Source organism: Coregonus lavaretus, assembly GCF_964263955.1.
Source record: "Coregonus lavaretus genome assembly, contig: HAP1_SCAFFOLD_657, whole genome shotgun sequence".
NCBI lineage: Eukaryota > Metazoa > Chordata > Actinopteri > Salmoniformes > Salmonidae > Coregonus > Coregonus lavaretus.
In genome coordinates this window covers 123,158-145,098 of record NW_028164281.1, presented here as the reverse complement: position 1 = coordinate 145,098, position 21,941 = coordinate 123,158, and the positions used below count along the sequence as shown (strand labels likewise).

The window sequence follows — 21,941 nt, the reverse complement described above, 5'->3', positions numbered from 1 at the left end:
ATCATTAGTTTACCTGAGGTTAGTTTACCTGTCATCATTAGTTTACCTGTCATCATTAGTTTACCTGAGGTTAGTTTACCTGTCATCATTAGTTTACCTGTCATCATTAGTTTACCTGAGGTTAGTTTACCTGTCATCATTAGTTTACCTGTCATCATTAGTTTACCTGTCATCATTAGTTTACCTGTCATCATTAGTTTACCTGTCATCATTAGTTTACCTGAGGTTAGTTTACCTGTCATCATTAGTTTACCTGTCATCATTAGTTTACCTGTCATCATTAGTTACCTAACGTTAGTTTACCTGACATTAGTTTACCTGAGGTTAGTTTACATGAGGTTAGTTTACCTGAGGTTAGTTTACCTGAGGTTAGTTTACCTGTCATCATTAGTTTACCTGAGGTTAGTTTACCTGAGGTTAGTTTACCTGTCATCATTAGTTTACCTGAGGTTAGTTTACCTGAGGTTAGTTTACCTGAGGTTAGTTTACCTGAGGATAGTTTACCTGAGGATAGTTTACCTGAGGTTAGTTTACCTGTCATCATTAGTTTACCTGAGGTTAGTTTACCTGTCATCATTAGTTTACCTGAGGTTAGTTTACCTGAGGATAGTTTAAATGAGGTTAGTTTACCTGTCATCATTAGTTTACCTGAGGTTAGTTTACCTGTCACCATTAGTTTACCTGAGGTTAGTTTACCTGAGGTTAGTTTACCTGAGGTTAGTTTACCTGCCCTAGGGACATTAGCAACACAAAGCTCCATTTGCAAAAAGCACTGCCACAACATTACCTTTTAATTTCACCACAAATCAAATAAACACACAGAACATTAAACTACTATCTCACATAAGATCAGCTTCGTAGAGAGATCCAGAGAAACCCACGGGTGGGGATGGTAACATTATACATGGAACTGAAAACACAAGCCAACATCAGCACAACAGTTTGCAAGCCATGATGAAAGACTGGGTTTAACTACATTTACAGGACCAGTCAAAAGTTTGGATACACCTACTCATTCAAGGGTCTTTCTTTATTTCTACTATTTTCTACATTGTAGAATAATACTGAATACATCAAAACTATGAAATAACACATATGGAATCATGTAGTAACCAAAGAAGTGTTAAACAAATCAAAATATATTTTATATTTGAGATTCTTCAAAGTAGCCACCCTTTGCCTTGATGACAGCTTTCCACACTCTTGGCATTCTCTCAACCAGCTTCATAAGGTAGTCACCTGGAATGCATTTCAATTAACAGGTGTGCCTTGTTAAAAGTTAATTTGTGGAATTTCTTTCCTTCTTAATGTGTTTGAGCCAATCAGTTGTGTTGAGACAAGTTAGGGGTGGTATACAGAAGATAGCCCTATTTGGTAAAAGACCAAGTCCATATAATGGCAAGAACAGCTCAAATAAGCAAAGAGAAATCCATCATTACTTTAAGACATGAACGTCAGTCAATCCGGAACATTTCAAGTGCAGTCGCAAAAACCAGCAAGCGCCAACGAAGATGGCGGCCTCGCGAGTAGCTCTCAGGAAACTTTGCAGTATTTCGTTTTTTTTATGTATTATTTTTTACATTATTAGCTCAGAAAGTGTTTTGTATCATCAGCGGTGTTAACTCACCAGCATTACGACCAGGAATACGACTTTCCCGAAGCAGATCCTTTGTTTGCTCTCCCCAGGGCAATTGAACTGATTCCAGCGGCTGATCCAAAACATCGCCGGCGGAGGAGAGGCACTCGGAGCGGCCTGCTGGTTCAACTTAGGAGGCGCGCACACCACCCACCACTTCCAAGTATACTACTCGCTAATGTTCAGTCTTTGGATAACAAGATCGACGAGCTCAGGGCAAGGATTTCTTTCCAGAGAGAAATCAAGGCCTGTAACATACTTTGTTTCAAGGAAACATGGCTCTCTGGGGATATTCGAAATCGGTCCAGCCAGCAGGGTTCTCAGTTCATAGCGCAGACAGAAATAAATGTCTCCGGGAAGCAGAAGGGCGGTGGTGTGTGTTTCATGATTAACGACTCATGGTGTAATTGTAGTAACATATAGGAACTCAAGACCTTTTGTTCACCCGACCTAGAATACCTCACAATCAAATGCCGACCGTATTATCTCCCAAGAGAATTCTCTTTGGTTATAGTCACGGCCGTGTATATCCCCCCTCAAGACGATACCACAACGGCCCTCAAAGAACTTCACTGGACTTTATGCAAACTGGAAACCACATATCCTGAGGCTGCATTTACTGCAAAGCAAATTTGAGGACTAGGCTGCCGAAGTTCTATCAACATATCGACTGTTGTCCTCAGGCTGCTAAAATCCTTGACCATTGCTATTCGAACTTCTGGGGTGGCTACAAGGCCCTCCCCCGCCCTCCTTTCGGCAAATCTGACCACGACTCCATTTTGCTCCTCCCTTCCTATAGGCAGAAACTCAAACAGGAAGTACCCGTGCTAAGGACTATTCAATGCTGGTCTGACCAATCGGAATCCACGCATCAAGATTGTTTTGATCACACGGTCTGGGATATGTTCCGGGTAGCTTGCGAAAATATTTTAGACGAATACACTGAAACGGTGACTGAGTTTATCAGGAAGTGTATAGGAGATGATGTGCCCTCTGTGACTATTAAAACCTACCCTAACCAGAAACCGTAGATAGATGGCAGCATTCGCGCAAAATTGAAAGCGCGAACCACCGCATTTAACCATGGCAAGGTGACTGGGAATATGGCCGAATACAAACAGTGTAGCTACTCACTCCGCAAGGCAATTAAACTGGCAAAACATCAGTATAGAGACAAAGTGGAGTCGCAATTCAATGGCTCAGACACCAGACGTATGTGACAGGTTCTACAGACAATCACGGACTACAAAAGGAAAACCAGCCACGTCGCCGACACCGACGTCTCGCTTCCAGACAAGCTAAACACCTTCTTCGCCCGCTTTGAGGATAACACAGTGCCACTGACAAGGCCCACTTCCAAGAACTGTGGCCTCTCCTTCTCCGTAGCCGACGTGAGTAAGACATTTAAGCATGATAACCCCCGCAAGGCTGCCGGCCCAGACGGCATCATTAGCCGCGTCCTCAGAGCATGCGCAGACCAGCTGGCTGGTGTGTTTACGGACATATTCAATCTCTCCCTATCCCAGTCTGCTGTCCCCACATGCTTCAAGATGGCCACCATTGTTCCTGTACCCAAGAAAGCAAAGGTAACTGAACTAAATGACTATCGCCCCGTAGCACTCACTTCTGTCATCATGAAGTGGTTTGAGACACTAGTCAAGGATCATATCACCTCTACCTTACCTGTCACCCTAGACCCACTTCAATTTGCTTACCACCCAAATAGATCCACAGATAATGCAATCGCCATCACACTGCACATTGCCCTATCCCATCTGGACAAGAGGAATACCTATGTAAGAATGCTGTTCATTGATTATAGCTCAGCATTCAACACCATAGTACCCTCCAAGCTTATCATCAAGCTTGAGGCTCTGGGTCTCAACCCCGCCCTGTGCAACTGGGTCCTGGACTTCCTGACGGGCCGCCCCCAGGTGGTGAAGGTAGGAAACAACATCTCCACTTCGCTGATCCTCAACACTGGGGCCCCACAAGGGTGCGTGCTCAGCCCCCTCCTCTACTCCCTGTTCACCCATGACTGCGTGGCCAAGCACGCCTCCAATTCAATCATCAAGTTTGCAGAAGACACAACAGTAGTAGACTTGATTACCAACAATGACGAGACAGACTACAGGGAGGAGGTGAGGGCTCTGGGAGTGTGGTGCCGGGAAAATAACCTCTCACTCAACGTCAACAAAACAAAGAAGATGATTGCTGTTTCCTGAAATCCACAGAGGGTGCACCCCCCCTATCCACATTGATGGGACCGCAGTGGAGAAGGTGGAAAGCTTCAAGTCCCTTGGCGTAAACACTAACAAACTTAAATGGTCCACCCACGCAGACAGTGTGGTGAAGAAGGCGCAACAGAGCCTCTTCAACCTCAGGAGGCTGAAGAAATTTGGCTTGGCACCTAAAACCCTCACAAACTTTTACAGATGCACAATTGAGAGCATCCTGTCGGGCGGTTTCACAGCCTGGTACGGCAACTGCACCGCCCGCAACCGCAGGGCTCTCCAGAGGGTGGTGCGGTCTGCCGAACGCATTACCGGAGGCAAACAACCCGCCCTCCAGGACACCTACAGCACCAGATGTTACTCATCTTATATGTATATACTGTATTATATAATATTCTTCTGTATCTTAGTCCATGCCGCTCTGTCATTGCTTGTCCATATATGTATATATTCTTAAATTCCATTAATTACTTAGATTTGTGTGTATTGGGTATTTGTTAGATATTACTTGTTAGATATTACTGCACTGTCGGAGATAGAAGCACAAGCATTTCGCTACACCCGCAATAACATCTGCTAAACACGTGTGTGACAAATAAAATGTGATTTGATTTAAAACTGGCTCTCATGAGGACCGCCACAGTAAAGGAAGACCCAGAGTTACCTCTGCTGCAGAGGATAAGTTCATTAAAGTTAACTGCATCTCAGATTGCAGCCCAAATAAATGCTTCACAGAGTTCAAGTAACAGACACATCTCAACATCAACTGTTCAGAGGAGACTGCGTGAATCAGGCCTTCATGGTCGAATTGCTGCAAAGAAACCACTACTAAAGGACACCAATAATAAGAAGAGACTTGCTTGGGCCAAGAAACACAAGCAATGGACATTAGACAGGTGAAAATCTGTCCTTTTGTCTGATGAGTTCAAATATGAGATTTTTGGTTCCAACCGCCGTGTCTTTGTGAGACGCAGAGTAGGTGAACGGATGATCTCCGCATGTGTGGTTCCCACCGTGAAGCATGGAGGAGGAGGTGTGATGGTGTGGGGGTGCTTTGCTGGTGACACTGTCAGTGATTTATTTACAATTCAAGGCACACTTAACCAGCATGGCTACCACAGCATTCTACAACGATACGCCATCCCATCTGGTTTGGGCTTAGTGGGACTATAATTTGTTTTTGAACAGGACAATGACCCAACACACCTCCAGGCTGTGTAAGGGCTATTTGACCAAGGAGAGTGATGGAGTGCTGCATCAGATGACCTGGCCTCCACAATCACCCAACCTCAACCCAATTGAGATAGTTTGGGATGAGTTGGACCGCAGAGTGAAGGAAAAGCAGCCAACAAGTGCTCAGCATATGTGGGAACTCCTTCAAGACTGTTGGAAAAGCATTCCAGGTGAAGCTGGTTGAGAGAATGCCAAGAGTGTGCAAAGCTGTCATCAAGGCAAAGGGTGGCTACTTTGAAAAATCTCAAATATAAAATATATATTGATTTGTTTAACACTTTCTTGGTTACTACATGATTCCATTTGTGTTATTTTATAGTTTTGATATCTTCACTATTATTCTACAATGTAGAAAATAGTGAAAATAAAGAAAAACCCTTGAATGGGTAGGTCTGTCCAAACTTATGACTGGTACTGTGTATTAGACTGATGTGATGATAGAATGATCTGGAACAATGTGAGTGTGAATTCCTGCTGTGATATGAAACCTGTCAAATATTTCCTGTTAAAATAAAGAGAGGCTAAGGAGTATATGGATGTAAAACATGTCAAACTCTACAGAGCAGGTGAATGGTGCGGCCTACTGTCATGGCTCCTCTCATTCACTAGCTATTATCACATGGTGAGTGCTACTCTCATTCACTAGCTATTATCACATGGTGAGTGCTACTCTCATTCACTAGCTATTATCACATGGTGAGTGCTACTCTCATTCACTAGCTATTATCACATGGTGAGTGCTACTCTCATTCACTAGCTATTATCACATGGTGAGTGCTACTCTCATTCACTAGCTATTATCACATGGTGAGTGCTACTCTCATTCACTAGCTATTATCACATGGTGAGTGCTCCTCTCAATCACTAGCTATTATCACATGGTGAGTGCTCCTCTCATTCACTAGCTATTATCACATGGTGAGTGCTACTCTCATTCACTAGCTATTATCACATGGTGAGTGCTACTCTCATTCACTAGCTATTATCACATGGTGAGTGCTACTCTCATTCACTAGCTATTATCACATGGTGAGTGCTACTCTCATTCACTAGCTATTATCACATGGTGAGTGCTACTCTCATTCACTAGCTATTATCACATGGTGAGTGCTCCTCTCATTCACTAGCTATTATCACATGGACACTAGAAGTACTCTAGAACAGATCAACCCAAAGCAGTCAGCCAGTAAAGTATCTACAGTTAGTTGGGAGCAGCTGGTCAAGCAGAAATGCAGCAGAGCTCTGGGTTCCTGTAGAGCCTGTCTCTCACATCATGCCCAGGCCACAGACACAGACATGCCCAGGCCACACAGACAGACAGACAGACAGACAGACAGACAGACAGACAGACAGACAGACAGACAGACAGACAGACAGACAGACAGACAGACAGACAGACAGAGAGAGAGAGAGAGAGAGAGAGAGAGACAGACAGACAGACAGACAGACAGACAGACAGACAGACAGACAGACAGACAGACAGACAGCACATTGATAACAGCACAGGCCCCACTGGGGCAACACACCACTCAGTGCCACAAGCAGGCCAGGTACCTTCAGAATGAACCTCCGTCGGTACACCTTGGTGGTGACAGTCCGTTCCTCATCAGAGCTGGTCTCCTTATCTCTACCACCCTCCTAATGAACCAGGTAGGGTTAGGGTAACAGCTATGTCCTGATGAACCAGGTAGGGTTAGGGTAACAACTATGTCCTGATGAACCAGGTAGGGTAACAGCTATGTCCTGATGAACCAGGTAGGGTTAGGGTAACAACTATGTCCTGATGAACCAGGTAGGGTTAGGGTAACAACTATGTCCTGATGAACCAGGTAGGGTTAGGGTAACAACTATGTCCTGATGAACCAGGTAGGGTAACAACTATGTCCTGATGAACCAGGTAGGGTAACAACTATGTCCTGATGAACCAGGTAGGGTTAGGGTAACAACTATGTCCTGATGAACCAGGTAGGGGTAGGGTAACAACTATGTCCTGATGAACCAGGTAGGGTTAGGGTAACAACTATGTCCTGATGAACCAGGTAGGGGTAGGGTAACAACTATGTCCTGATGAACCAGGTAGGGTTAGGGTAACCACTATGTCCTGATGAACCAGGTAGGGTAACAACTATGTCCTGATGAACCAGGTAGGGTTAGGGTAACCACTATGTCCTGATGAACCAGGTAGGGTTAGGGTAACAACTATGTCCTGATGAACCAGGTAGGGTTAGGGTAACAACTATGTCCTGATGAACCAGGTAGGGTTAGGGTAACAACTATGTCCTAATGAACCAGGTAGGGTAACAACTATGTCCTGATGAACCAGGTAGGGGTAGGGTAACAACTATGTCCTGATGAACCAGGTAGGGTAACAACTATGTCCTGATGAACCAGGTAGGGTTAGGGTAACAACTATGTCCTGATGAACCAGGTAGGGTTAGGGTAACAACTATGTCCTGATGAACCAGGTAGGGTTAGGGTAACAACTATGTCCTGATGAACCAGGTAGGGTTAGGGTAACCACTATGTCCTGATGAACCAGGTAGGGTTAGGGTAACAACTATGTCCTGATGAACCAGGTAGGGTAACCACTATGTCCTGATGAACCAGGTAGGGTTAGGGTAACAACTATGTCCTGATGAACCAGGTAGGGTTAGGGTAACAACTATGTCCTGATGAACCAGGTAGGGTAACAACTATGTCCTGATGAACCAGGTAGGGTAACAACTATGTCCTGATGAACCAGGTAGGGTTAGGGTAACAACTATGTCCTGATGAACCAGGTAGGGTTAGGGTAACAACTATGTCCTGATGAACCAGGTAGGGGTAGGGTAACAACTATGTCCTGATGAACCAGGTAGGGTTAGGGTGACAACTATGTCCTGATGAACCAGGTAGGGTTAGGGTAACAACTATGTCCTGATGAACCAGGTAGGGTAACCACTATGTCCTGATGAACCAGGTAGGGTTAGAGTAACAACTATGTCCTGATGAACCAGGTAGGGTAACAACTATGTCCTGATGAACCAGGTAGGGTTAGGGTAACAACTATGTCCTGATGAACCAGGTAGGGTTAGGGTAACAACTATGTCCTGATGAACCAGGTAGGGTTAGGGTAACAACTATGTCCTGATGAACCAGGTAGGGGTAGGGTAACAACTATGTCCTGATGAACCAGGTAGGGTAACCACTATGTCCTGATGAACCAGGTAGGGTAACCACTATGTCCTGATGAACCAGGTAGGGTTAGGGTAACAACTATGTCCTGATGAACCAGGTAGGGTTAGAGTAACAACTATGTCCTGATGAACCAGGTAGGGTTAGGGTAACAACTATGTCCTGATGAACCAGGTAGGGTTAGGGTAACAACTATGTCCTGATGAACCAGGTAGGGTAACAACTATGTCCTGATGAACCAGGTAGGGTTAGGGTAACAGCTATGTCCTGATGAACCAGGTAGGGTTAGGGTAACAACTATGTCCTGATGAACCAGGTAGGGTTAGGGTAACAACTATGTCCTGATGAACCAGGTAGGGTAACAACTATGTCCTGATGAACCAGGTAGGGTTAGGGTAACCACTATGTCCTGATGAACCAGGTAGGGTAACAACTATGTCCTGATGAACCAGGTAGGGTTAGGGTAACAACTATGTCCTGATGAACCAGGTAGGGTTAGGGTAACAACTATGTCCTGATGAACCAGGTAGGGGTAGGGTAACAACTATGTCCTGATGAACCAGGTAGGGTTAGGGTAACAACTATGTCCTGATGAACCAGGTAGGGTAACCACTATGTCCTGATGAACCAGGTAGGGTAAGAGTAACAACTATGTCCTGATGAACCAGGTAGGGTAACAACTATGTCCTGATGAACCAGGTAGGGTTAGGGTAACAACTATGTCCTGATGAACCAGGTAGGGTTAGGGTAACAACTATGTCCTGATGAACCAGGTAGGGGTAGGGTAACAACTATGTCCTGATGAACCAGGTAGGGTTAGGGTATATGTCCTGATGAACCAGGTAGGGTTAGGGTAACAACTATGTCCTGATGAACCAGGTAGGGTTAGGGTAACAACTATGTCCTGATGAACCAGGTAGGGGTAGGGTAACAACTATGTCCTGATGAACCAGGTAGGGTTAGGGTATATGTCCTGATGAACCAGGTAGGGTTAGGGTAACAACTATGTCCTGATGAACCAGGTAGGGTAACAACTATGTCCTGATGACCCAGGTAGGGTAACAACTATGTCCTGATGAACCAGGTAGGGTAACACCTATGTCCTGATGAACCAGGTAGGGTAACAACTATGTCCTGATGAACCAGGTAGGGTAACAACTATGTCCTGATGAACCAGGTAGGGTTAGGGTAACAACTATGTCCTGATGAACCAGGTAGGGTAACAACTATGTCCTGATGACCCAGGTAGGGTAACAACTATGTCCTGATGAACCAGGTAGGGTAACAACTATGTCCTGATGAACCAGGTAGGGTTAGGGTAACAACTATGTCCTGATGAACCAGGTAGGGTTAGGGTAACAACTATGTCCTGATGAACCAGGTAGGGTAACAACTATGTCCTGATGACCCAGGTAGGGTAACAACTATGTCCTGATGAACCAGGTAGGGTAACAACTATGTCCTGATGAACCAGGTAGGGTTAGGGTAACAACTATGTCCTGATGAACCAGGTAGGGTTAGGGTAACAACTATGTCCTGATGAACCAGGTAGGGTTAGGGTAACAACTATGTCCTGATGAACCAGGTAGGGTTAGGGTAACAACTATGTCCTGATGAACCAGGTAGGGGTAGGGTAACAACTATGTCCTGATGAACCAGGTAGGGTTAGGGTAACAACTATGTCCTGATGAACCAGGTAGGGTTAGGGTAACAACTATGTCCTGATGAACCAGGTAGGGTTAGGGTAACCACTATGTCCTGATGAACCAGGTAGGGTTAGGGTAACACCTATGTCCTGATGAACCAGGTAGGGTTAGGGTAACAACCAGGTAGGGTTAACTTTCTACCACTCTAAAGTCCAAGCATCTGCCTCTAACCCTAGGAAGCTCTTTGCCACATTCTCCTCCCTGCTGAATCCCCCCCCCTCCTCCTCCCTCTCTGTGGATGACTTCGTCAACCATTTTGAAAAGAAGGTTGACGACATCCGATCCTCGTTTGTTAAGTCAAATGACACTGCTGGTCCTGCTCACACTGCCCTACCCTATGCTTTGACTTCTTTCTCCCCTCTCTCTCCAGATAAAATCTTGCCGCCCAACAACCTGCCCGCTTGACCCTATCCCCTCCTCTCTTCTCCAGACCATCTCCGGTGACCTTCTCCCTTACCTCATCTCGCTGATCAACTCATCCTTGACCGCTGGCTATGTCCCTTCCGTCTTCAAGAGAGCGAGAGTTGCACCCCTTCTCAAAAAACCAACACTCGATCCCTCTGATGTCAACAACTACAGACCAGTATCCCTTCTTTCTTTTCTCTCCAAAACTATTGAGCGTGCCGTCTTTAGCCAACTCTCTTGCTATCTCTTTCAGAATGACCTTCTTGATCCAAACCATTCAGGTTTCAAGACTGGTCATTCAACTGAGACTGCTCTTCTCTGTGTCACGGAGGCTCTCCGCACTGCTAAAGCTAACTCTCTCTCCTCTGCTCTTGTCCTTCTAGACCTGTCTGCTGCCTTTGATACTGTGAACCATCAGATCCTCCTCTCCACCCTCTCCGAGCTGGGCATCTCCGGCGCGGCTCACTCTTGGATTGCGTCCTACCTGACCGGTCGCTCCTACCAAGTGGCGTGGCGAGAAGCTGTCTCCGCACCACGTGCTCTCACCACTGGTGTCCCCCAGGGCTCAGTTCTAGGCCCTCTCCTATTCTCCCTATACACCAAGTCACTTGGCTCTGTCATATCCTCACATGGCCTCTCCTATCATTGCTACGCTGACGACACACAACTAATCTTCTCCTTTCCCCCTTCTGATAACCAGGTGGCGAATCGCATCTCTGCATGTCTGGCAGACATATCAGTATGGATGACGGATCACCACCTCAAGCTGAACCTTGGCAAGACGGAGCTGCTCTTCCTCCCGGGGAAGGACTGCCTGTTCCATGATCTCGCCATCACGGTTGACAACTCCGTTGTGTCCTCCTCCCAGAGTGCGAAGAGCCTTGGCGTGACCCTGGACAACACCCTGTCGTTCTCCGCTAACATCAAGGCGGTGACCCGATCCTGTAGGTTCATGCTCTACAACATTCGGAGAGTACGACCCTGCCTTACATAGGAAGCGGCACAGGTCCTAATCCAGGCACTTGTCATCTCCCGTCTGGATTACTGCAACTCGCTGTTGGCTGGTCTCCCTGCCTGTGCCATTAAACCCCTACAACTCATCCAGAATGCCGCAGCCCGTCTGGTGTTCAACCTTCCCAAGTTCTCTCACGTCACCCCGCTCCTCCGCACACTCCACTGGCTTCCAGTTGAAGCTCGCATCTGCTACAAGACCATGGTGCTTGCCTACAGAGCTGTGAGGGGAACGGCACCTCCGTACCTTCAGGCTCTGATCAGTCCCTACACCCAAACGAGGGCATTGCGTTCATCCACCTCTGGCCTGCTGGCTCCCCTACCTCTGCGGAAGCATAGTTCCCGCTCAGCCCAGTCAAAACTGTTCGCTGCTCTGGCACCCCAATGGTGGAACAAGTTCCCTCACGACGCCAGGACAGCGGAGTCACTCACCACCTTCCGGAGACATTTGAAACCCCACCTCTTTAAGGAATACCTGGGATAGGATAAAGTAATCCTTCTACCCCCCCCTTACCCCAACCCAAACCCCAACCCCCCAAAAAAACATTGTAAAGTGGTGATCCCACTGGCTATAAGGTGAATGCACCTATTTGTAAGTCCCTCTGGATAAGAGCGTCTGCTAAATGACGTAAATGTAAATGTAAAGTATAGGTTTGTCTTAAAGAAATCCACTGTCTGGGTTAAAGGTTAAAGGGTTAAATGTGAAGAACTGAAGAACATGCATTTGTTTTACACCTTCATCCATTGAACTTGGTCTTCACCAGCTAGATATCAGAGTACATTGGTCTTTCTCAGAACACAGAAACCTTGTGAGTGAGAAGAGAACAGAAGAAAATCCATCTCCATAATAATACCACAGAGTCCTGATGTGTAGAGTTACCTGGACTTTGTGCTGTGACCCCTGAACTCCTCCCTCCTCCTCCTGCTCCTCCTTGCTGCTTGGTCCTGCTGTGCTGTCCTCTTCCAGAGCCCTTCTGCTTCCCACCTCCTGCCCTCCTTGTGACGCTGACGCTCTTCCCTCGTCCTCCACCTGGCCATGACCCATCTCCCCGTTGGACGAACCCTGGGCCTCAGGAAGTGACCCAGGCTGGGACAGGAAGTCAGCGTGGTCTCCATTGTATTTCCCTGCTGGTCGGTCAGGTGACGTCGTCAGGGAGTCCAGGGAGTTCACAGGGCTGGGGGAGGAGGGGAGACAAGGGGAGGAGAGAGGAAGGGGAGGAGAGGAGGAGGGGGAGGGTGGGAGAGGGAGGGCGGGGGGAGATTACAATTAGAATTAGAAAAACATTGTCCACGCAATGTGGAAATACACTACATGACCAAACGTATGTGGTCACCTGCTCGTCGAACATCCAAAATCATGGGCATTAATATGAAGTTGGTCCCCCCTTTGCTGCTATAACAGCCTCCACTCTTCTGGGAAGGCTTTCCACTAGATGTTGGAACATTGCCACAGGGACTTGCTTCCATTCAGCCACAAGAGCATTAGTGAGGTTGGGCACTGATGTTGGGCAATTAGGCCTGGCTCGCAGTCGGCGTTCAAATTAATCCCAAAGGTGTTCGATGGGGTCGAGGTCAGGGCTCTGTGCAGGCCAGTCAAGTTCTGATTGGGATTTTCCAGTAGTGTCACTTTCGTTTAATGACGGGTCAGACCAAGGCGCAGCGTGATATGCGTACATGTTTATTAACTTATCAACACAATGACAAAACAACAAACGAAACGAAGTCCAAGGTAGAACACACAACATACCTTACACGGAACAAGATCCCACAACTAGACAGTGCCAATAGGCTGCCTAAGCGACAGCTGCCTCTGATTGGGAACCACACCGGCCAACATAGAAATACACATACTGGATACAACAACATAGAACATTCACACCCTGACTCAACATACAGTGGGGAAAAAAAGTATTTAGTCAGCCACCAATTGTGCAAGTTCTCCCACTTAAAAATATGAGAGAGGCCTGTACTTTTCATCATAGGTACACGTCAACTATGACAGACAAATTGAGGAAAAAAAATCCAGAAAATCACATTGTAGGATTTTTAAGGAATTTATTTGCAAATTATGGTGGAAAATAAGTATTTGGTCACCTACAAACAAGCAAGATTTCTGGCTCTCACAGACCTGTGACTTCTTCTTTAAGAGGCTCCTCTGTCCTCCACTCGTTACCTGTATTAATGGCACCTGTTTGAACTTGTTATCAGTATAAAAGACACCTGTCCACAACCTCAAACAGTCACACTCCAAACTCCACTATGGCCAAGACCAAAGAGCTGTCAAAGGACACCAGAAACAAAATTGTAGACCTGCACCAGGCTGGGAAGACTGAATCTGCAATAGGTAAGCAGCTTGGTTTGAAGAAATCAACTGTGGGAGCAATTATTAGGAAATGGAAGACATACAAGACCACTGATAATCTCCCTCGATCTGGGGCTCCACGCAAGATCTCACCCCGTGGGGTCAAAATGATCACAAGAACGATGAGCAAAAATCCCAGAACCACACAGGGGGACCTAGTGAATGACCTGCAGAGAGCTGGGACCAAAGTAACAAAGCCTACCATCAGTAACACACTATGCCGCCAGGGACTCAAATCCTGCAGTGCCAGACGTGTCCCCCTGCTTAAGCCAGTACATGTCCAGGCCCGTCTGAAGATTGCTAGAGTGCATTTGGATGATCCAGAAGAGGATTGGGAGAATGTGATATGGTCAGATGAAACCAAAATAGAACTTTTTGGTAAAAACTCAACTCGTCGTGTTTGGAGGACAAAGAATGCTGAGTTGCATCCAAAGAACACCATACCTACTGTGAAGCATGGGGGTGGAAACATCATGCTTTGGGGCTGTTTTTCTGCAAAGGGACCAGGACGACTGATCCGTGTAAAGGAAAGAATGAATGGGGCCATGTATCGTGAGATTTTGAGTGAAAACCTCCTTCCATCAGCAAGGGCATTGAAGATGAAACGTGGCTGGGTCTTTCAGCATGACAATGATCCCAAACACACCGCCCGGGCAACGAAGGAGTGGCTTCGTAAGAAGCATTTCAAGGTCCTGGAGTGGCCTAGCCAGTCTCCAGATCTCAACCCCATAGAAAATCTTTGGAGGGAGTTGAAAGTCCGTGTTGCCCAGCGACAGCCCCAAAACATCACTGCTCTAGAGGAGATCTGCATGGAGGAATGGGCCACAATACCAGCAACAGTGTGTGAAAACCTTGTGAAGACTTACAGAAAACGTTTGACCTGTGTCATTGCCAACAAAGGGTATATAACAAAGTATTGAGTAACTTTTGTTATTGACCAAATACTTATTTTCCACCATAATTTGCAAATAAATTCATAAAAAATTCTACAATGTGATTTTCTGGATTTTTTTCCTCATTTCGTCTGTCATAGTTGACGTGTACCTATGATGAAAATTACAGGCCTCTCTCATCTTTTTAAGTGGGAGAACATGCACAATTGGTGGCTGACTAAATACTTTTTTCCCCCACTGTATAAGAGTACCCCTGAGTCAGGGCGTGACAAGTAGACTATAGTTAAATCTCTTTAGACTCAGTAGACTATAAGATAAACATAGTTAATCACAACATGACGAACACAGAGCCAGGGTTAAACATGGGTACATCTCTGTTGCTAGGCAAGAACTTAATTGGTTCCTCACCCTGGTGTAGTCATTGCCCTGCCTGGTATATGGGAGAAATAGGACTGTTGATTCTCTTTTCATCTGACCTGTCTTCGGGTCAAATTCCTCACTCCTCCCTAATCCACGGCTGTCCTGCCTTATCAGTGACTGAAACCAGACTGTTGCCCTTTGCCTCTCTCCTCAGGCATAGTCCTGGAACAGAGCCAGGGTTGAACAGAGTTCAGACTAAACATGGTTGATCACAGCATGAGGGGCGTTTGGAGTGAGTGGTACAGAGGGAGGAGGCTGGTATATGTTTAAGAAATTGATTATGGACCTGCCATGTTTTAAGCCATGTTTAAGTATCGATTGATAGGTTAAGGAAATCAATTAGGGGGTCAGAACGGAGCCAGGAAAGGGCTCTGTTATTTTTGCATGACAGGGCTTGGTCCCACCACTATTGTTTCCAGACACGGAACTATAAGGGAGAGAAGTCAGATACCGCCATTAAGGAAGTGGGCGGAGCGGTCAAGAGGTGAAAACTGGAGACAGTGGTGGAGGAACCAAAGAGGGAGGGATTGAGCTAAAATGTATGTAAAGTGACAATATAAACTGAGAGCTGAGAGGTGGAAAGTTAGATGCTCTGCAGACCACCTCGGCTCTATTATCTGTAATAAAGTCTATCTTAATTCTACAAAAACTCTGAAAGTACTTTGTATTTGACTGAGGACAAAGACAATTTTCTACAACAGTTCTTCCACACCCATCTCGACAATCAATTTCTGTATGGACCTCGCTTTGTCATACTGAAACAGGAAAGGGCCTTCCCCAAACTGTTGCCACAAAGTTGGAAGCACAGAATCGTCTAGAATGTAATTGTATGTTGTAGCATTACGATTTCCATTCACTGCAACTAAGGGGCCTAGCCTGACCATGAAAAACAGCCCCAGACCATTATTCCTCCTCCACCAAACTTTACAGTTGGCACTATGCATTGGGGCAGGTAGCGTTCTCCTGGCATCCACCAAACCCAGATTTGTCCGTCAGACTGCCATATGGTGAAGCGTGATTCATCACTCCAGAGAACGCATTTCCACTGCTCCAGAGTCCAATGGCGGCGAGCTTTACACCCCTCCATCTGACACTTGGCATTGCGCATGGTGATCTTAGGTTAAAGGACAAGGTAGCTGTTCTGGAAAGAGCCAAGAACTTGAGAGGAACGTACATCTTCCTCAATGAGGACTATCCTGAAGCTGTGCGCCAGACGAGAAAATAACTTATCCCAGCTATGAAAGCTGCCAGAGTGCGTGGTGACATTGCTTACATCCGCTATGACAGGCTCATTGTCCACCCTCCCTCCCAGAAGCCTGGAAGGGATGAGTGAGCCAAGCCTATGGGTTCGTAGCTTCAACCACGCAGAACACACGCACACACACACACACACACACACACACACACCAACTGATTAATGGACTGCTGAATGTTTGTTTAATTCTCTTGCTTTGTTTGCTTTTTTCAGTATTATGTCTATCTCTAATAAGCTACCCAGGAAAGGTTAAAAATAGCCCATATTAATATATGAAGCCTTAGAAATAAGGTTCATGAAAATAATAACTTTCTAACATCATATAACGTTCATATATTAGCCATTTCTGAGACTCACTTAGATAATTCCTTTGATGATACAGCAGTAGCAATACAAGGATACAACATCTATAGAAGAGACAAGAATGCTAATGGGGGAGGTGTTTGTATATACAGTGGCTTGCGAAAGTATTCACCCCCCTTGGCATTTTTCCTATTTTGTTGCCTTACAACCTGGAATTAAAATTGATTTTTGGGGGGTTTGTATCATTTGATTTACACAACATGCCTACCACTTTGAAGATGCAACATATTTTTTTATTTTGAAACAAACAAGAAATAAGACAAAAAAACAGAAAACTTGAGCGTGCATAACTATTCTCCCCCCAAGTCAATATTTTGTAGAGCCACCTTTTGCAGCAATTACAGCTGCAAGTCTCTTGGGGTATGTCTCTATAAGCTTGGCACATCTAGCCACTGCGATTTTTGCCCATTCTTCAAGGCAAAACTGCTCCAGCTCCTTCAAGTTGGATGGGTTCCGCTGGTGTACAGCAATCTTTAAGTCATACCACAGATTCTCAAATGGATTGAGGTCTGGCCTTTGACCTGGCCATTCCAAGACATTTCAATGTTTCCCCTTAAACCACTCCAGTGTTGCTTTAGCAGTATGCTTAGGGTCATTGTCCTGCTGGAAGGTGAACCTCCGTCCCAGTCTCAAATCTCTGGAAGACTGAAACAGATTTCCCTCAAGAATTTCCCTGTATTTAGCACCATCCATCATTCCTTCAATTCTGACCAGTTTCCCAGTCCCTGCCGATGAAAAACATCCCCACAGCATGATGCTGCCACCACCGTGCTTCACTGTGGGGATGGTGTTCTCGGGGTGATGAGAGGTGTTGGGTTTGCGCCAGACATAGCATTTTGATGGCCAAAAAGCTCAATTTTAGTCTCATCTGACCAGAGTACCTTCTTCCATATGTTTGGGGAGTCTCCCACATGGCTTTTGTTTGCTTATTTTTTTCTTTAAGCAATGGCTTTTTTCTGGCCACTCTTCCGTAAAGCCCAGCTCTGTGGAGTGTACGACTTAAAGTGGTCCTATGGACAGATACTCCAATCTCCGCTGTGGAGCTTTGCAGCTCCTTCAGGGTTATCTTTGGTCTCTTTGTTGCCTCTCTGATTAATGCCCTCCTTGCCTGGTCCGTGAGTTTTGGTGGGCGGCCCTCTCTTGGCAGGTTTGTTGTGGTGCATATTCTTTCCATTTAATGGATTTAATGGAGCTCCGTGGGATGTTCAAAGTTTCTGATATTTTTTTATAACCCAACCCTGATCTGTACTTCTCCACAACCCTGACCTGTTTGGAGAGCTCCTTGGTCTTCATGGTGCCGCTTGCTTGGTGGTGCCCCTTGCTTAGTGGTGTTGCAGACTCTGGGGCCTTTCAGAACAGGTGTATATATACTGAGATCATGTGACAGATCATGTGACACTTAGATTGCACACAGGTGGACTTTATTTAACTAATTATGTGACTTCTGAAGGTAATTAGTTGCACCATATCTTATTTAGGGGCTTCATAGCAAAGGGGGTGAATACATAGGCACGCACCACTTTTCCGCTATTTATTTTTTAGAATTTTCTGAAACAAGTTATTTTTTTCATTTCACTTCACCAATTTGGACTATTTTGTGTATGTCCATTACATGAAATTCAAATAAAAATCTGTTTAAATTACAGGTTGTAATGCAACAAAATAGGAAAAACGCCAAGGAGGATGAATACATTTGCAAGACACTGTATTACCTCAATTACCTTGACTAACCGGTGCCAAGACACTGTAGGCCCATGGGACATCTCTTAAATAACTCTGAGCAAAAATAAACATGCAACATGTAAAGTGTTGGTCCCATGTTTCATGAGCTGAAATAAAAAATCCCAGAAATGTTCCATACGCACAAAAAGCTTATTTCTCTCAACTTTTGTGCCCACATTTTTTTACATTCCTGTTAGTGAGCATTTTATCCATTGCCAAGATAATCCATCCACCTGACAGGTGTGGCATATCAAGAAGCTGATTAAACAGCATGACCATTATGCGAGCGCACCGTCTGCTGGGGACAATAAAAGGCCATTCTAAAATGTGCAGTTTTGTCACGCAACACAATGCCACAGATGTTTCAAGTTTTGAGGGATTGTGCAGTTGGCATACTAACTGCAGGAATGTCCACCAGAGGTGTTGCCAGAGAATTGAATGTTAATTTCTCTACCATAAGCCGCCTCCAACGTCGTTTTAGAGAATATGTCCAACCGGCCTCACAACCGCAGACCACGTGTAACCACGCCAGCCCAGGACCTCCACATCCGGCTTCTTCACCTGTGGGATCGTCAGAGGGGGCGGGGTGCTGAGTAGTATTTCTGTTTGTAATAAAGCATTTTTGTGGGGAAAAGCTCATTCTGATTGGCTGGGTGGGCCTGGGAGCCCAGTCGTGAAATCCATAGATTAGGGCCTAATGAACTTATTTAAATTGAATGATTTCCTGATATGAACTGTAAATAATGTAACAGCAAAATCTTTGAGATTGTTGCACGTTTATATTTTTGTTCAGTAGAGTTTGAAAAAGCTAAGGGATTGGTTAAGAGATGGCCATTTAAACCCCTGTAAATCCACTCCACAGTAGCCTATCACCTTGAAACGTGTCATCGCCATCATGGACGTCGCTAAGATGAACCACGCTGGCTTGCTTTGTTACCCAGCTGATCATGTGTCCTTTTTGTCATCTTGTGAACCCCATTCATTGCTGCTCGCAGCTGTATTTTTTTGCTTGTTTTTGCTGTTCTCCAAATAGCATTTTAGAGCTTTTAAATTGTGTAGAAATGCAGTAAATCAGGTTAAACATTCTACAGATTCATTGGAAGGGGAAAATAATCCTTGGAAGGGGAGTTACCACTGAATCTAACTTGAATATGGATAAATAGGGTTTACTTCAAATTGATTTGAATAAATTAGGGCAGATACAAATGAACAGGTATTTAATACAATGCATCGTAGTTTCAGACAATTTTCAACGCTATTTGTGATACAATTTTGCCATTTATAGGCTACACCACATCATTTGTCTGTGCGTATTCTTTTCTGGTTATGCTATATACAGTTGAAGTCTCCCGAGTGGCGCAGTGGTCTAAGGCTGTGCCACTAGAGATCCTGGTTCGAATCCAGGCTCTGTCGTAGCCGGCCGTGACCGGGAGACCCATGGGGCGGCGCACAATTGGTCGTGCAGGGTAGGGGAGGGTATGGCAGGCAGGGATGTTGGTAGAGCATGGCGTTTGCAACGCCAGGGTTGTGGGTTGGATTCCCGCGGGGGGCCAGTATGAAAAAAATTAAAAAATAAATATGTATGCACTCACTAACTGTAAGTCGCTCTGGATAAGAGCGTCTGCTAAATGACTAAAATGTAAGTCGGATGTTTATATACACTTAGGTTACAATCATTAAAACTCGTTTTTCAACCACTCCACATATTTCTTGTTAACAAACTATAGTTTTGGCAAGTCGGTTAGGACGTCTACTTTGTGCATGACACAAGTAATTTTTCCAACAATTGTTTACAGACAGATTATTTCACTTATAATTCACTGTATCACAATTCCAGTGTGTCAGAAGTTTACATACAGTAAGTTGACTGTGCCTTTAAACAGCTTGGAAAATTCCAGAAAATGATGTCATGGCTTTAGAAGCTTCTGATAGGCTAATTGACATCATTTGAGTCAATTGGAGGTTTACCTGTGGATGTATTTCAAGGCCTACCTCAGTGGCTCTTTGCTTGACATCATGGGAAAATCAAAAGAAATCAGCTAAGACCTCAGAAAAAAAATTGTAGACCTCCACAAGTCTGGTTCATCCTTGGGAGCAATTTCAAAACGCCTGAAGGTACCACGTTCATCTGTACAAACAATAGTACGCAAGTATAAACACCATGGGACCACGCAGCCGTCATACAGCTCAGGAAGTATGGCAACTGCTTGGCCTCTGACCGCAAGGCACTACAGAGGGTAGTGCGTACGGCCCAGTACATCACTGGGGCAAAGCTCCCTGCCATCCAGGACCTCTATACCAGGCGGTGTCAGAGGAAGGCCCTCAAAATTGTCAAAGACTCCAGCCACCCTAGTCATAGACTGTTCTCTCTGCTACCGCACGGCAAGCGGTACCGGAGTGCCAAGTCTAGGTCCAAAAGACTTCTCAACAACTTCTACCCCCAAGCCATAAGACTCCTGAACAGCTAATCATGGCTACCCGGACTATTTGCACTGCCCCCCCACCCCATCCTTTTTACGCTGCTGCTACTCTGTTAAGTATTTATGCATAGTCACTTTAACTCTACCCACATGTACATATTACCTCAACTACCTCAACTAGCCGGTGCCCCCGCACATTGACTCTGCAACGGTACCCCCCTGTATATATAGCCTCCCTACTGTCACTTTATTTTACTGTATATATAGCCTCCCTACTGTCACTTTATTTTACTTCTGCTCTTTTTTTCTCAACACTTTTTTGTTGTTGTTGTTTTATTCTTACTTTTTTTGTTTAAAATAAATGCACTGTTGGTTAAGGGCTGTAAGTAAGCATTTCACTGCAATGTCTGCACCTGTTGTATTCGGCGCATGTGACCAATAAAATTTGATTTGATTTGATTTGATTTGATTTGAAGGAGACGCGTTCTGTCTCCTAAAGATGAGCGTACTTTGGTGCAAAAAGCACGAATCAATTCCAGAACAACAGCAAAGGACCTTGTGAAGATGCTGGAGGAAACAAGTAAACAGTAAAACGAGTCCTATATCGACATAACCTGAAAGGCCGCTCAGCAAGGAAGAAGCCACTGCTCCAAAACCGCCATAAAAAAGCCAGACTACGGTTTGCAAATGCACATGGGGACAAAGATCGTACTTTTTGGAAAAATGTCCTCTGGTCTGATGAAACAAAAATAGAACTGTTTGGCCATAATGACCATCGTTATGTTTGGAGGAAAAAGGGGAAGGCTTGCAAGCCAAAGAACACCATCCCAACCGTGAAGCACGGGGGTGGCAGCATCATGCTGTGGGGGTGCTTTGCTGCAGAAGGGACTGGTGCACTTAACAAAATAGATGGCATCATGAGGAAGGAAAATTATGTGGATATATTGAAGCAACATCTCAAGACATCAGTCAGGAAGTTAAAGCTTGGTCGCAAATGGGTTTTCCAAATGGACAATGACCCCAAGCATACTTCCAAAGTTGTGGCAAAATGGCTTAAGGACAACAAAGTCAAGGTATTGGAGTGGCCATCACAAAGCCCTGACCTCA

The 21,941-nt window shown here is 45.3% G+C and overlaps 1 protein-coding gene across 1 annotated transcript in view; it reads right to left on the bottom strand.

Annotated features, from left to right (window-relative positions):
* The window catches only part of LOC311117250 (ankyrin-3-like), a gene marked incomplete at both ends in the record, with an annotated part of 141,938 nt that overhangs the window by 3,441 nt on the left and 116,556 nt on the right, over positions 1-21,941 (bottom strand). The window contains 2 exons of the mRNA XM_084192221.1: positions 6,658-6,741; positions 12,280-12,574. Of these exons, the coding sequence (XP_084048347.1) occupies positions 6,658-6,741; positions 12,280-12,574 (379 nt within the window). The remainder of the gene's footprint in view (positions 1-6,657; positions 6,742-12,279; positions 12,575-21,941) is intronic.